The sequence below is a fragment of the Mirounga leonina genome, unplaced genomic scaffold, assembly GCF_011800145.1.
Source record: "Mirounga leonina isolate KUSES-001 unplaced genomic scaffold, KU_Mleo_1.0 Mir_53, whole genome shotgun sequence".
NCBI lineage: Eukaryota > Metazoa > Chordata > Mammalia > Carnivora > Phocidae > Mirounga > Mirounga leonina.
This window is the reverse complement of record NW_023270807.1, coordinates 94114245-94129145: the sequence shown is the minus strand read 5'-3', so window position 1 is coordinate 94129145 and position 14901 is coordinate 94114245. Positions and strand designations below refer to the sequence as shown.

The 14901-nt window shown below is 39.8% G+C and overlaps 1 protein-coding gene across 6 annotated transcripts in view; it reads right to left on the bottom strand.

The window, feature by feature from the left end:
- AIG1 (androgen induced 1) overlaps positions 1–14901 on the bottom strand; it is a 318831-nt gene that overhangs the window by 176319 nt on the left and 127611 nt on the right. For all 6 annotated transcript variants that reach the window (XM_034990850.1, XM_034990847.1, XM_034990851.1 and 3 more), the window contains one exon: positions 14113–14268. In XM_034990850.1, the coding sequence (XP_034846741.1) occupies positions 14113–14268 (156 nt within the window). The remainder of the gene's footprint in view (positions 1–14112; positions 14269–14901) is intronic.

Below are 14901 nucleotides of genomic sequence, written 5' to 3'. Positions count from 1 at the left end.
TAATTGAGGGAATTTTACAGGCTCCTATACCTACAGTAGAAGAGAATGTGCAAAAATTAATGAGTGGGGTATACATCTTCAGAAGACAGCAAAGAATAGCCAAATGATTAATGAAATAGAAAACAAGCATACAGGAAAGAATCAATGAAGCACCTCTACAAGTGCAGGAAAAAAATCTGATAAAATGTAGCAATCATTCTTGATAAGAATTCTCAGCAAACAAGGACTAAAAGTCCCCTGCTGGGGAGTATGGCACCCCAGAAATGCTCAGATTCGCAGGGGCGGAGGTGATAGACATGTCTTGGGACATTTGTATTTCATTGTAGCATACCGTTGAGGAACCTTTTTTCCTGGAGAATCTCTTACATATGTGGAGCAGGAGAATGAATGTACAAGAATGTTCAAAGCAGTATTGCCCAGAATTGTCAAAAATTTGGAAACAAGCCTACTATTCATCAATAATAACATAGATAGATTTCTCTGATGATAATTCTAAAGACAGGTCAGATCTTTTAAGAAATCAGAATTTTTTCCTCTTTCGTGCAAATTTCAACCCTCTAGTTTAATCAATTGCTGATTTGCACCAGAAAATAAAACATATATCCACCTTCTCCAAAATTTCCAGGTGAACTAAGTTGGAAATTGTGGGTGAGGAGGTGGTAGCAGACCCACTTCTAACTTCTGACATAAACCCCACCAATGGTATACTGTTTTCCCTTGAAGCCTTTTACCAGTTTTTGAACCTTTCCCTCTAACTTCTACTGCCTTCAAGAACCTTAAGAACTCCTTCTGGGGTTCTGAATGGCATGACCATACACACCTTGGAATTTCAAGAACTTGTACACTGTAACCTTTTGAATGAGTGTTTGCAACAGGGCAGTGTAAATATTTTGCTAAAAGGTGCTCTCATCTCTCAGGACATTCTCTGTGATGTGAGGCCACTTTGGGGGCAAATGGAAGGAAACTGACACTCTTTGGATGACTGCTTGTCATCCTGCTGGATCCTGTTCTAGATACTCTGTGTCTTTCATTGTCCTCCACAATAACCCAAGTGAGTTAGGTTTCGTTGAGCCCACTCATCACATTAGAAAGTGGTGGATCCAGAATTAAAACCCACATCTTTCTCCAAGGCTCATGTTCTTTTGACTACATCTGGTCACCTTATGCCTCACACAGGTGACATCACACCATAAGGTGGGTCATTTTTGCATTCTAATAACTAACCCTCCTTTTATGGGTTCAGAGTTTTAAACTGATCCATTTTAAATTGAATTCCACTCCAAAACAAATTGACCAAGGCTTCTTTCACTCTCTGTCAAGTGACAACAAATAAAATAATTAAACATATCCATAAACCTCACAGAAGACTATTTTTATTGTGTTAGAGAACCACTGCCAATCAAATAGCATTGATAGAAATCTCTTTTTCAAAAAACTAGACCTTTTGTCACATAAAATCACTGAATAATCAAACTCTTGCTCTCTCTGTCTTTCTCTTTTTAATAAGAGAAAGGATAGATTGCTAGTCTATTGTTAGATAGGATTGCATTAAAATGAATATGCACAAGGCAACTATAAGTACAGAGGAGAGACATCCAGCCAACTACAACTTGAATTTAGAGTTACCACCTGAGAATAAAATTAAGAACAATCTAATCTAATCTAATCTAATCTAATCAAAGTTAATTAAGTAATTAGAGCATCCTTTTGTAAAAGCATCCTGTTAGGTGGCTATGGATCAATGACTGCCTATATTCAGTGCCTTGGGTATAATATCACGATGGCCTGACCAGAATACTATTGTAACAGTGGAATTTGAAGCCTGCTTAAATGAATTACAGGCTTCCCAAAAAGGATATGTTAACAGGGAAAAGTATCATCATCGTGGGCAGGCTTATGGGTATAACAGGGCAAGAGTGGGTCTCCAGCTTTGCATAGAGGACAGGCACCCCAGACCACCCAAGGTAGCTTCCGATCTACCTAGTATAAATCAGTCCCTATGGAGCAGACTAGTAATCTGACCACCTGCCACTAATATCATCCATTTACTGCCCCTTGCCTTGCATTTGAGTTCACCCAGAAGTCTTCTGGCTATTCTTTGTCTTTAAATTGTTCTGTTCTAGAGAGAGTTTATGCAGATTATAGTCTGCCTGACATTTTTTTTTTTTGTCATTACAAATTATTCAGTTATCTTTCTGAGCTAAACTTTAGTCTGTAGTCATTTAGTTAGCATTAGTTCATTGGCTGAGAGAAGGATCACCTTAGAAAAGACTGACAAAATTGAGCGTCTAGGTCTTTGGTCCTGGACTACAGTGACATTTAAATACTGTCCCAGCACACTGGGACACCCTCAGATGGCCACTTTGCTCCCTCTGAATTGTTATGGAGATAGGAGAGGAAAACGGCTAAGGTTTTCTTTGTTTTGTTTAGTTTAGATTATATGCATAAACAAACTAGGAAAACATGTAGAAATTTCTATGTGTAGTTTGCCATGGGGAAAGAACTTTTGGAAAGGTTGGTGCGTTTGTTTTTGAGTATTGTATCAATTGCATATCAATGTTATTTCTTCCTCTAGGAACATTAACCTTTAAATTTAGAGCATAAGCATCTGCCAATGACAATATATTTGCAAATGACAATACACGTGAGGTTTTCTTATTATAAAAAAAATAAATGCTCAGTATGGAAATTCGTGTGGACTTTTGTTTTTGCCCTTTAAATTATTCTATGATGATCTCTGCTGTATCAACAAAAGCGGAAGGAGTCAACAAACAAATGGTCATCTCTGGAACCCAAAAGGCCCAAAGATGCATCTATACAGCCTGAGTGTCTGCATTCTGTCTGCCCAACAGCATTGCAATAGTTGTGTTCTGGCATTTGATCTAACTGAATTCTTTGTCATCTGCTTAGGCCCCTCTAGAATTGCTGATCAGTTCTGGATTTTTTTTTTTTTTTTTTTTTTTTTTAATGGTTTAAGAATGCCTTTTGCCAATTACGAGCCCGGAGTTTAGACTAATTACTTTGAAGGTCAGCACTTCAGGAAGGTGCCAAGATTAAGGAGAAAATCTATTCTCTGTGGATGATTCTTTTGCCCTAGAACTTTCTTTCTTTCTTTCTCCTTCCTTACTACCCTTTTTGCTTGAGACTCTTCAAGCCTAGGGCATGGATCACACATGATTGACCAGGTCCAATATGGCAGGCATTATTCTCCAGGTAGGACCGAGCAAAGCAAGAACAGACTGCTGTGGCCTGTTGTGGCTTCACTCAGTGCACCAGTCCTGGTGCTGGGATCTCAGTCTCAGGGATAAGTAAGCTTCCTCTTGCCAACTGCCTCTTGTTTTTATAAGATCCCCTTTGAGAGTAAGTGAAATTATGTGAGAGCGTTTAACATAGTGACTGGCGCATAGCACTCAATCAATTTGCCAGAAGGTCTATTGGAGATTTCTCCCCATTTTCCTGGCTTGCTTGACTTTGCAAGATAAAATGTGTAAGAAAGTTGTTCTGTGTATCCTGCAACGTTAATAGAGAAGACACTCATCCAAATAGACAAGATTATTTACAGGCAGCCTCTGCTGAATGAGGCTGAGGCCTAGGAGACTAGTTCAATGAACTGATCTGATTTAGACCACCTCAAATCCTTGGTGAAAATAGGTGGAAGTATAAATTATAAATTTAAAAAGAAAAGCAGATTTGACTGAAAAGCTTCTCCTGATAAAGCAGAACAAAATCGCTTTCAGGAATTCTTAGTAAAATATTTGCTGGGTAGGCACAGTTCATTTGTTAGGATACCCATACGGAATGTACTGGATCATTTCTTGCCAAAAATATTCTTTTGCAATCGTGTAGCCACGAACTGTGCCTTCTTGCAAGCCCCAAGATGAGTTGCAGATGACACTGGATACATTTAGTAACCATTTTTAAAAACGTAGCTAATTCTATCGATAAAACCTGATTTTCACATATTAAAAACAAGCACATTGGGTAAATGTGGGAACTTAAATCTGTACTCAATGGTTGAAACAAGAAGACAAGGCAGGAAGATGATCTTTTTTTGCCAAAACTTGTATTTTGCAAACTGGCCTGTAAAACTGTATAAAACCACAGGCTCCATGGTGTGAAATAATGTATCAAATGGAAACAGTAATGAGCACAAATGAACAGCTTTTGTTAAATAGCCTCAAGGAAAAGGATAAACAGTGGCTTCTGATCCAGATTCTGCATAACTCCCTTTCTTATTCTGATGCATTCTCCTAAATTAGAAATTGTGGTCAGCTCAGAACTTCTGTACGTAGCTAAAAATATCTATCAGGCGAACAATGAAAAGCGAAGTTAGGTCTGGTTTGTCAAAAAGTAGAGTACCTGCTGACAGCAAGCACCTCATTGGTCAGGGTCTGGGTTGAGTCCTGGCTGCACCATGGACCTCAGGCACACGACCTGTAAAGTGGGAACCCCATCTGTAAAACCCTACAATAGAAGCATCTTCTATGAAGTGAGAATGACAGAAATTCCTAGCGTTTGGGGCTTTGAGGGTTGAATACACAATTAAAGTAAAGCCCTTAGCACAGTATCTGTCCCCCATAGCATGGAGCAGAAGTTGGTGCTCATTATTAGACTTTCCAGCCTCTTGAGCTGTTTGTGGGTTTTGCCTCTATGGGAAGGGACACAGTGAGAGAAGTCTCAGAAAGTGCAAATGGAACTGCTCTTCCACTGGCTGGAAACAAAAAAGAAAGGCAATCTCAAATGCCTCTGGGTATGTGGTGTCTTCTATAAAACTCTAAGGTTAATTGCAGCGGGAAGGAGGCACAGGTAGCACTTCTGAATATTCAAACAAAAATGTTACTGTGTTAATGAATCTAGGGGCTGTTTTTCTTTGTTGACTCAAGGCTAATTTTGACAGCATCTTCTGGGCATGTGCGTGCTTATATTATTTTCTAGGCATGGGAGTGCTGAGGCTTCTTCCTGTTTTGTTAATTGTGCTTGTATGAAGGCAGTCATTCTAATTTTGTAGTAGATTTTTAAGCTGAGGAAAGGGGAGGGGCCCTCTGTAAGGTCAAGCGGTGAGGTGATCCAAAAGGGCACAGAAAACTTGTCTCCGTTCATGCCATCCAACGTAGGCACACCACCACTTATGCTCATAAGTTTCTTGTTTCCCATTCTTTCCCAGCTTCCCCTTGGCAAACAATGAACAAAGTGGTAGAGCACCCAAAAGCAGACTGGGACAGAAGAGCTCCTTCTGGTTTCTTCTGGGACACACTTCCTTCATTTTCACCCTGTCCACCAAACCTCAGCAGCACAGCCCAGCACCCAGTGTGTTTGTTCCTTTGTGTGAAAGGAGCACAGACGTAACCTACAGGATAAAGGGACATTCTGGAGACAGAAACCTCTTGGCAGGTGCTCTTCAGAGGAGTTTAGGAGAAGTGAGCGGGGCTCCACACATGCTCTCCCCTCACTCTTCCCCAGCTTCTTGTCTTCCCATCCTCCCACCTGTCCCCCAACACATCCTCCAAAGTCAGAATTATACCTCAACTTCCGTTCCTAAGAGAGCTATAAAAAGGCACGATGAAGGAAAGTCCTATCCAGGATTTGCTATTTGCAGTAAGATAAGCAAATCATTAGCATGGTCATCCCACAGGCACAACTAAAAGTTAATAAAATTTGCGTAGGTGGAAAGTCCACTGGCTCCTTCCTTGGGGGGAAATGTTCCTTCTGATATCAGCTGATGTGACACAGCACATTTTGATCCAGCTAAAACAGGTAAGAGTTACCTCAAAACGCCCACAGGAACTATAGTAATTTCAGGGCACCCACACAGCAAATCATTGTTTCTTCTACAAAGAAGGAGATGGGGTTGGGGTAGAGCGAGGAGGGGAAAAGTTGAGAGAGAAGGAGGAAGAAAGATATGTACACAGAGAAGGAAGAAGAAAAATAGTGTGTTCCTTTCCTCTTTTCCTTTTTAATCAACAACTAATATTGCATCTTGTTCCTGGATTCCCAAACAAGGTCATACAAACATCCTGATTTGGGGGGTCTTAATTTTTGAGAACAAGAATCATGTGTCTATTTTATAATATGCATCACATTATTAATGTTACTGAAGATCAGTTCTACCATTTCTCAATCACATGCTTCAAATATGTATCGAACTTACAGATATAAATATGGAAAAAAGATTATCTCCTGAGACACTTTTGTGGCCCTTTGGCCCAGAGAGAGTGGGAACTCTGAAATGACACACAGTGTGTGACCAATCTCTACAACTTCTAGGCTATTCAAGGAAGATTTTACTCATCGAACCTGCTTGTCTGCATATATCTGAGTTGCTGGTCTATGGCAGGGCCAGCTCTCACAAATTTCCTCTGGAGTTTCAGGAACTGAACAGAAACTGTTTAGTCAATTGTATAACATATCGGACTTTCTTTGAGAAGAACTTCTTCAAAAATCAGATTTTGATAGTTGTTTATAAGAATACGAATGAGAATGTACAAAAAATGGTGCTGGCAGAGAATAAATGGGAAAAAATACGCCTTTCTTGGCTCAGATAGAAAATGTCCATGATGAATCTCATCAGTCTTACTGTATCCATTTTTCATAAAAACTTAAACAACAAATTACTTAAAATCCTATTAGTGTTTACTCAGTTTACATTTAATAGTTGTTCTCAATATTTGTTACTTATCATAGTTCTTAAAACTCCTGATTTTGTTTGGGCAGCAATGTGCCCAAGCCCTAAGGATAAATCATAATTTGTTCAAGCCCTCATGGTAAGCTCATTTCCTTCTCCCACTTGCTTTCCCAGCCTCCTGTGCAGCTGGTTCTAGCCACGTGACTCTTCTAACCAACAAAACCAAGGGGAAATCTGCTGACAGGCCTTATAGGAAATATTCATTATCCTGATGAAGAGACAAACACAAGGGGAGAGCTCCCCAAAAAGATTCTTCCTCTTCCTGCCTTGAACATGGTTGCAAAGGGGGTGATGTTTGGGACTTTACCAACCCTCGAGACTGTAGGTAGCAAGTCCAAGGACAAAAAGCCAACACTCTGGAGATAAAAAAGTAGACAATAAAAAATGCCTAAGTCTCAAATGATAATACGGAGCAATACCATCCTGAAGCTACCTGCTTACAGGCTTCTTGTTTTGTGAGATATTAAATATCTTTATTGCTTAAGCCACAGTTGGATGGATATTCACTCAATAAATACTGAATTATTTAGGCATTGCTCCTGAGGCTTGGGTTGCAGCAGTAAATCAAACACACAACCTCTCTGGCCTCACAGGGTGTGTACCAAGCCAGAGGAGACATATGCTACAGAAATAAAAGAATAAACAGAGAAAGTGCCAGGTAGTGGTAATCATTATGGAGAATATAAAGCAAGGTAAGGAGATTGAGAATAATGGAAAGCTAATTTATATTGAGTATTCATGGAAGCTCTTCTAAGAGGTAATCATTTGAACAGAGACTTGAATGAATTAAAAGAGTGAGTCAGGTGGATAGCTGTGGGGGTTCTGTTACTTGCAGCTGAAAGCATCATTAACTTAAACATCCAATAAGTTTGTAGTCATTCGTCAAAACAGAGCTCCAACATCATTTCTGGGAGGTCTTCCAGGACCTCCCACTCACTAAAACCAATCCCTTCCTCTTCTAGGATAATTCTTCACCTTAGACCCAGGCACTATTATCTATACCATGCCTTCTTCTACTTTACTTGTTGATAGAGCTTATAAAGTCACTTTCTCTAGACATTGAGACTCTTGAAGGACAGGACCAATTCTTAGTCACTGCTATCTTGGCTCTTAGCACTCGGTACTACTTCCCTAGTGAGCTCCATGAACACACAAATAATTATTGACTTGACTAGAGCTTCTGTCCTTTGAATGTTCTGGATATAAATGTGTGGTTTCCACTGTAGTGTGATTAAAAGTGGGCACCTACAGAAATTGTTGTTAAAGTGTGGTTATTTTTTGTGTTGAAGAAATTTGTCTTGCAAGCATTGAACCAGCTGACTGCTTCAAGTCTCCATGAAGGTGTACAGATTAAATAGGCCACTTAGGCAGAAAATCTTTGGTTTCTATTTAGGAGCAAAAATATATAAGGTGGTTGAGAAGCAACCTGGTTCCCTATCAGGTACATCTGTCTAATCACATTATGTCCTTGGTCTTTGGAAAAGGCTATCCAAAAAATGATGTAAGACCACTCACCTAGATTAGATAATTACAGTCTCCTCAGTATTTCTCCTGGTAGGGGAGGAAAACGTTCATTTTGTTTACTGATCTTGAAGGAATGCCCATCTGTGGACCTTCCCTCTTAGGCAACCCAACTCACACTCACTTCAGTGCAGGAAGAAAGCATATGATTGATTTAACACAAAATGAACTGGGTTTTACCATAAAATATGACCTAACAAATATTACATTTTTAACTTCAAAGGTGAAGAGAAAGGAAAAGGGTATATGAAGAAACTTAAAACATCAGTGAAGCCTTAAAAAAAAAACAGAAAAGAGTTTGGTTTTAGGTACCTGTGTGAAAATTTAATAAAGAGAGGATCAGCAGATATTAAGTGTATTTTTATATTAAATCCAGGGTTTGTAGAATAAAGTAAATAATGTGCTTTTTAAAAATTTCCCCTTCATACACTCTCAAACAAAATAAAATTCCCTTCCTTTATGTGTTACATTAACAGATAGTAATATTAGTAATTAATATTAATTAATGTTTGCTTTCCATTTAAGCCAATCTCTTACTTAAAAATCAGAAAGGAAAATAATGTTTTTTAGATTGTAGGGATATAATGATCTGAATTTGTATGCTTCACAACATTTTTCTGAATAACGGCTTAGAGTTAGCTGGTATGTCAATAAATGAAGACTTACTAATCACTTTTTGAAAACACTTGCTAGATACTTTTTCTTTAAGTTTGCATTTGAGATTTCAAATTACATTTTCCATATTTCCTAAGGAAACAGGTATCATACAGTTCCCATCACAAGCAAAAGCAAACTTTCAAGGAATCTAGACTAGATTGATACATATAAAGTCTTCATCACGTCTTTACAAGATCACACTTATAACACCAGAGACAGTTCCTGAACAAATAACTTTGAGGCTAAACTCAGATATAAAAGCCCAAATTCCAGAAAAACTTATCTTGGCACATGCTGGTTTGCTTGGGATACCCTGGATGCCCATCTGTGGTTAAACAATCCAAATCTAAAGGTCCTTCTCAGACCCACTCCCCCTCTCCACCGAGAGGGACATCTCATCTTCACCCATCAGTCAAGGTTAGTTTAGCAATAGCCCAGCTTCTGGTCTAGAACAACCCAAGTGACACCAGGGACAAAGATGTACGGGGGAGGTGGTGAGATTTGATGACATGTCTCGCGTAAGCTGAGAAGCTGCAAATGAACGGGATACATACACTTGAATTAATGGAGAAAGTATGAGAGCTCTTTGTCATTAAAGGGGCTGCTTTGGATAGCAGTTGGAGACATATTTAGAATTTCTGAGAGAAGCACTTTCATACTCATCGTTCTCATTTTTTTTGTTACTCTTCTTCTTTTTCCTTCTCTTTTTGTTTGTTTGCTTGGTTGGTTGCAAGTCTTAGCTGATTCTCTTAACTAGAAGGGTATCTGCTAACACAAAAGTCAACAAACTCACAGGAGACAAAAGACATTCTTGGTTTGATTGCTCCTCATAAATGTCAGTGCTTCCAGACCACATAATGTCATAGAGTTATTTGTAATGCTTCTTTAAAAGGGTGACAGGGTTCAGAAATAAACTGCACATGGTAAGAAGAGCCTCCCATGGGTTATCCCTGCAAAATGAGTTGCAAGGCTTTGGGAGTGGTGGTGGTTTCCGGCCATTAGCGTTACTAATCAAGGCCAGCTTTGCATTTATGGAAATCTACACAAATCAGGAAGATACATGCTATGTTCACTCAAGCAACCCTGCCTGATTTCTTCAAGGTTATGCTCAAACAAAACTTTACTCCAATTATCTTTGATTGGAATGCTTTATTATTTTTATATATCCTAGAGATAGAGTCCATGAAGTAGATGCATTAGGTCCATGGGTCACAAAAAGCATATTTAGTGCTTCATGCCCACAGAAAGCAATTACTGTCAACTCTCAATTAACCTCGTTATCAGAGGAAGCATTAGTGGAGACAATACAAATCCTAGATAACCTACCCATGTCTTTCTGGCTGCCACAGTTGCAGCTGAGGAGAGAGAGAGAGAGAGATAATGGGTGCGCCAGGCAAAGCTTGGGGCTCAGAGGTCTCTTCAGGAAAATTTGAGCAGAGGTGCTACTCTGCCCCCTTATTATGCCCCCTGCCTTTCTGCCCTGCACTGGGAAGCAAAAATAACATTACTTTCCCTGCAAATTTTGGGCTGACAAACAAAAGGTGAGGCGCAAAGGAAGACAGGAGACAGTGGGGTGAGGGGGAGGTAAGCTGCGAGGCCGGCAATCACTGGCAGTCAGAGCCTGGAGGCCTCTGGGGACCACAGGCAGGTTCTAAGTGGGGGCTGTGCACCCTGCTCCTTAGGAAGCTCCAGCCATGCCCAAGGCTCTCAGGGCACAAGGCGAGTGCTCGGGTGTTTTGTCCTTTCAGATTTCTACTGTGTCAACCAACATGGTAAAAGGTGTTTAATTACAAATATCATAATTAATCGTTTGCACACATGATAAGCATTCTTACACCACAGATGCCTACAGGTATAAGGACATGCCCATCAAATCAGGTCCCAGGCATTGATGTTACTCCCATCCTTCAGACGAAATGTCCCAGGCCAGGAGCCACAGGAACAGTAAAGATGACACCTCTTCATGGGATTCCAAGTGGCTCTACTCCAGAAAGGGATTGCATTTTAACAAGGAAGAAAAACTTCAGTGATAAAACCACACTGAAATTCCAGACCCTGGTGAGCAACTGGGGGTACAGGGGAGGCACAGGAGGGGCAGGGGAGAACCTCAGAAGTCACAGCAAAGACAAGGGCACACCAGAAAGGAAAGATAGGAAATTAACTTGGGGAAAGAAAAGTGAAAAATCATAAAATTATGTTTTAATAAAGAAACAGTTTGTGTTAAAATGTTTATAAAGAGACACATTTGTGTCCTTTGTAAATATGATTTTGCTATAAAATGAATGGAGTCTGGCTGGAAAGAAGCCATGTATCAGTTTTTTGCCTCAGAATAAATTTCTGTTTATTAGCTTGAGAAACTGGGGAAATAGATGCAAAAAGTCAAATGACAGTGAGAAACAGTGGAAAACATAAGATTTCTGGGGAATATTGTCCAGATTCTTCCCAATACCAAAGAGAAATGGAGACAGAGAGACACAGAGAGAGAGAGAGAGCAATTTAAGAGAGGGACTTCAGAAAGTACAACCCAGCAATCGCACTACTGGGTATTTACAAAGATACAGATGTAGTGATCCGAAGGGGCACCTGCACCCCAATGTTCATAGCAGCAATGTCCACAATAGCCAAATTATGGAAAGAGCCCAGATGTCCATCGACAGATGAATGGATAAAGATGTGGTATAAATATACAACGGACTATTACTCAGCCATCAGAAAGGATGAAATCTTACCATTTACATCGACGTGGATGGAACTGGAGAGTATTACACTGAGTGAAATAAGTCAGTCAGAGAAGGACAATTATCATGGGTTTCGCTCACATGTGGAATATAAGAAACAGCGCAGAGGATCATAGGGGAAGGGAGGGAAAACTAAATGGGAAGTCATCAGAGAGGGAGACAAACCATGAGAGACTCTTGATTCTGGGAAACAAACTGAGGGCTGCTCGAGGGGAGGTGGGTAGGGGGGATGGGGTAACTGGGTGATTGGCATTAGGGAGGGCACATGATGAAATGAGCACTGGGTGTTATACACAATGAATGAATTATTGAACTCTACACCTGAAACTAATGATGTAATGTATGTTGGCTACCTGAATTTTAAATGAAAAAAAAAGTTGATTTTTAAAAGGCAAGTGGTTGTAAAAGGGAAAGTGGCTCATAATAACAGGGAAGATTATGAAAAATGTAAATATTGACTATAAAATATCAGTGGGTACGCCAAAAATAAGAGTTAAAGAAATAAGTGAAGCTGCTCATCTGATTGATTCATTATTCTTTAAATTCTTCTGTGAAGCTCATCAGGTAGGGAAGGTGCATACATATGCAATGAAATGTTATGTTGTGACTTCTGGGTTAAAAGGGAGGGGTGAAATTAAAGGTATAATTACTTCTTGTCCCTTTTTCAAAACACAGAGAAAACAACAAAAATAGTGAAACAGAGGGAAGTATCAAATGTCATCAAACAAACAAGCAAACAAAAAGTCCCCCATCCTTTTTACAAACCATGAAGCATATAAGGACCAAATTCAGGAAGGACACTGAAAGCTGACAAATATCTCAAGTCTCAAGCAGGTGCAAAAAGTTTCTGGCCAAAGTAATGTCAAAAGTGTCTAAAGGGCGTATGCAATGTGTTTTTGATGAGAGTGGTAAGAGGCACAGTTTAAGCCCTAGAGGCACAGTTTGATACGGCATAACAGAGGGAGAGGCAGAGCTAAGAGAAAATGTGTTAATATTGTATTCCTATTTACTTTTGTATTGTGTTACTGTATTCCTTCTAGCCAAGGAAGACTTCCAGAGGCAATGACATGCCTATAGAAATTCCAAGGGAATAAGCCAATAAAAAGAAACAAAAAACACACAGACTTGGATTTTCTAGATAATTCTTTCATGCACAGAGTATAAATCTTTATACTTTGTGCCAATGGAAATTTTCTCTTAGATGATTATTCTGATAGAAAGTATTTGAATTTTAGATGTCAAGTCCAAAGAAGGAAATAAATAATATGGAAAGCATCTAACTGTGTCAGGTTAAGCAACAGAATTTGAGAGATTTGCTAGCTGGTTTCAATCTGAACACCCATTTAGGTTTTCAAAGGAAAAAGACGAGGGAATGAGCAGAGGAGTATGACCAGATTATCAGAATCACTTTGTGTTGTTTTCAAGAGCTAAGGACTACTTCATCCAAGAAAATATAATTCAGTACATAGAAAAAGCAATTCAGTGGTGGTCTGGGTGCTCACTAATTGATCTTAGAACAAGCATCTTCTACCAGCTATAGACCTGGAAGGATTTAAAAAATCCTGACTCTGCCTACCATGGACCTCAGGCTTGATACACATGCTAGACCAGACCACCTGGGCTTCTTTTTTTCCTATATGTTGGCTGGCAAAGGAAAGTTCTGATTTGAATTAGGTAACACGCTCTTCCTTGTTTTCACAATTTGAGATTTACAGGAGTTCTCTCCCTCTTTTCCTGGTGATCCACAGGTTAAAATCGATAGAATCTCATGGGGCCCTGGTCCTTTAAAGAAACATGGGTTATGGATGGACAATGGATGATTAATGGACTTGTGAAGGAAATCAAGCAATGGAGGGAATCTAACAGAAAATAATGAAAATCAATGAAGCCAGAACAGACCCAAAACATGAAGCCGCATTTACTTAAGTGGTATTAGCCAATGGCATAATCGGGCGAGCGAAGCAGTATGAGCCAATGCTGACTTCCTCTCTCAAGTTCAAAAAATACTAGAATGGTCATAGACCCAAGGACCATACATTTCGAGTTTAGGCTGCTAAAGAAACTGCTGTGGGTTGAATGTGTCTCCCTAAAATTCATAGGTTGAAGTCCTCCCCCCCCCCCCCCGCCAGTACCCAGGAATGTGACTGTATTTGGAGGTAGGGCCTTTAGAGAAGCAGGTAAGGCTAAATGAGGTCATTGAGGGGCCCTAATCTGATATGACTGATGTCCTGATAGGAAGAGGAGAATAGGACATGGACACACATGTGAGGAGAGCATGTGAGGACACAGGGAGAGGCCACTTACAAGCCAAGGACAGAGGCCTCACAAGAAATCAACCTTGCAGATGCCTTGATCTCAAACTTCTAGTCTCCAGAACTGTGAGAAAATAAATGTCTGTTGTTTAAGCCCCCAAGTCTGTGGTGCTTTGTGACTGTAACACTTCTTTTTCTCTTAGAAGTCTGAAATAAGACCCAAATTTCTTTTGTGGTTAGATGCATTCTAAATCATACTCACAACCCCAACAGGAAAGGCCAGGACAGCTAACATCCAGTCCCGGAGCGAGATGAGCTTCTTGAGCTGCCTTTCTTGTTCTTGGTTCCCACTTCCTCTAGTCAGGAGACTGGAAAGATCAGTCAGCACGCAAATGCCAAAAAAGACAGCCTGGATGACCTGGAGGGAGACAACAGCTGGCGTTAGCTCGGAAGATCTAAAGAGGCCACAGCTGTAGGACAGCGAGCGAGCAACAACTTTGCAACATGACATATGATAAGAGAAGATCAGGAGCATATTTAAAAAGCTGGCCCTACAAATAAGAAAAGAGTAAGATATTTACAAATTGCTATCATAGGTGAGAAAATTCATCCTAAAAACACTGCTTCCATTTTTGCTCACCTCAGGACCAAATGCAAAGTAAGCATGCACATACATGTCTAAGTAGGCCCGATAGAAAACAGTATATCAAATACCCTAACGACATGTCCATTATTTTGAAAATACCGTATCTGTAATGTAGTTATATTGACTAGTGGGGTTTAACAAACACCGAAGCAGCTCAAAGAAAAGAATCAAGGTAGCCTGAATAATAATTGAGACATTTTGTCTGATGTGAAGAACTCTTCCTATGATTTAATCTCCTAGATTCAGAAATTTTCTCGCCAAAGGTAGTAGAAAGCTTCTAGTCCTTGAGTCATAAAGAAATCAACTGAATGCAATAATCAAAACTGGTACAGAGCGATTTTCTGCTGTCAAACCTAAACGATATGATTTCCTTCTCAGGTTTTCTGTTTCTATGAAATAAAAATC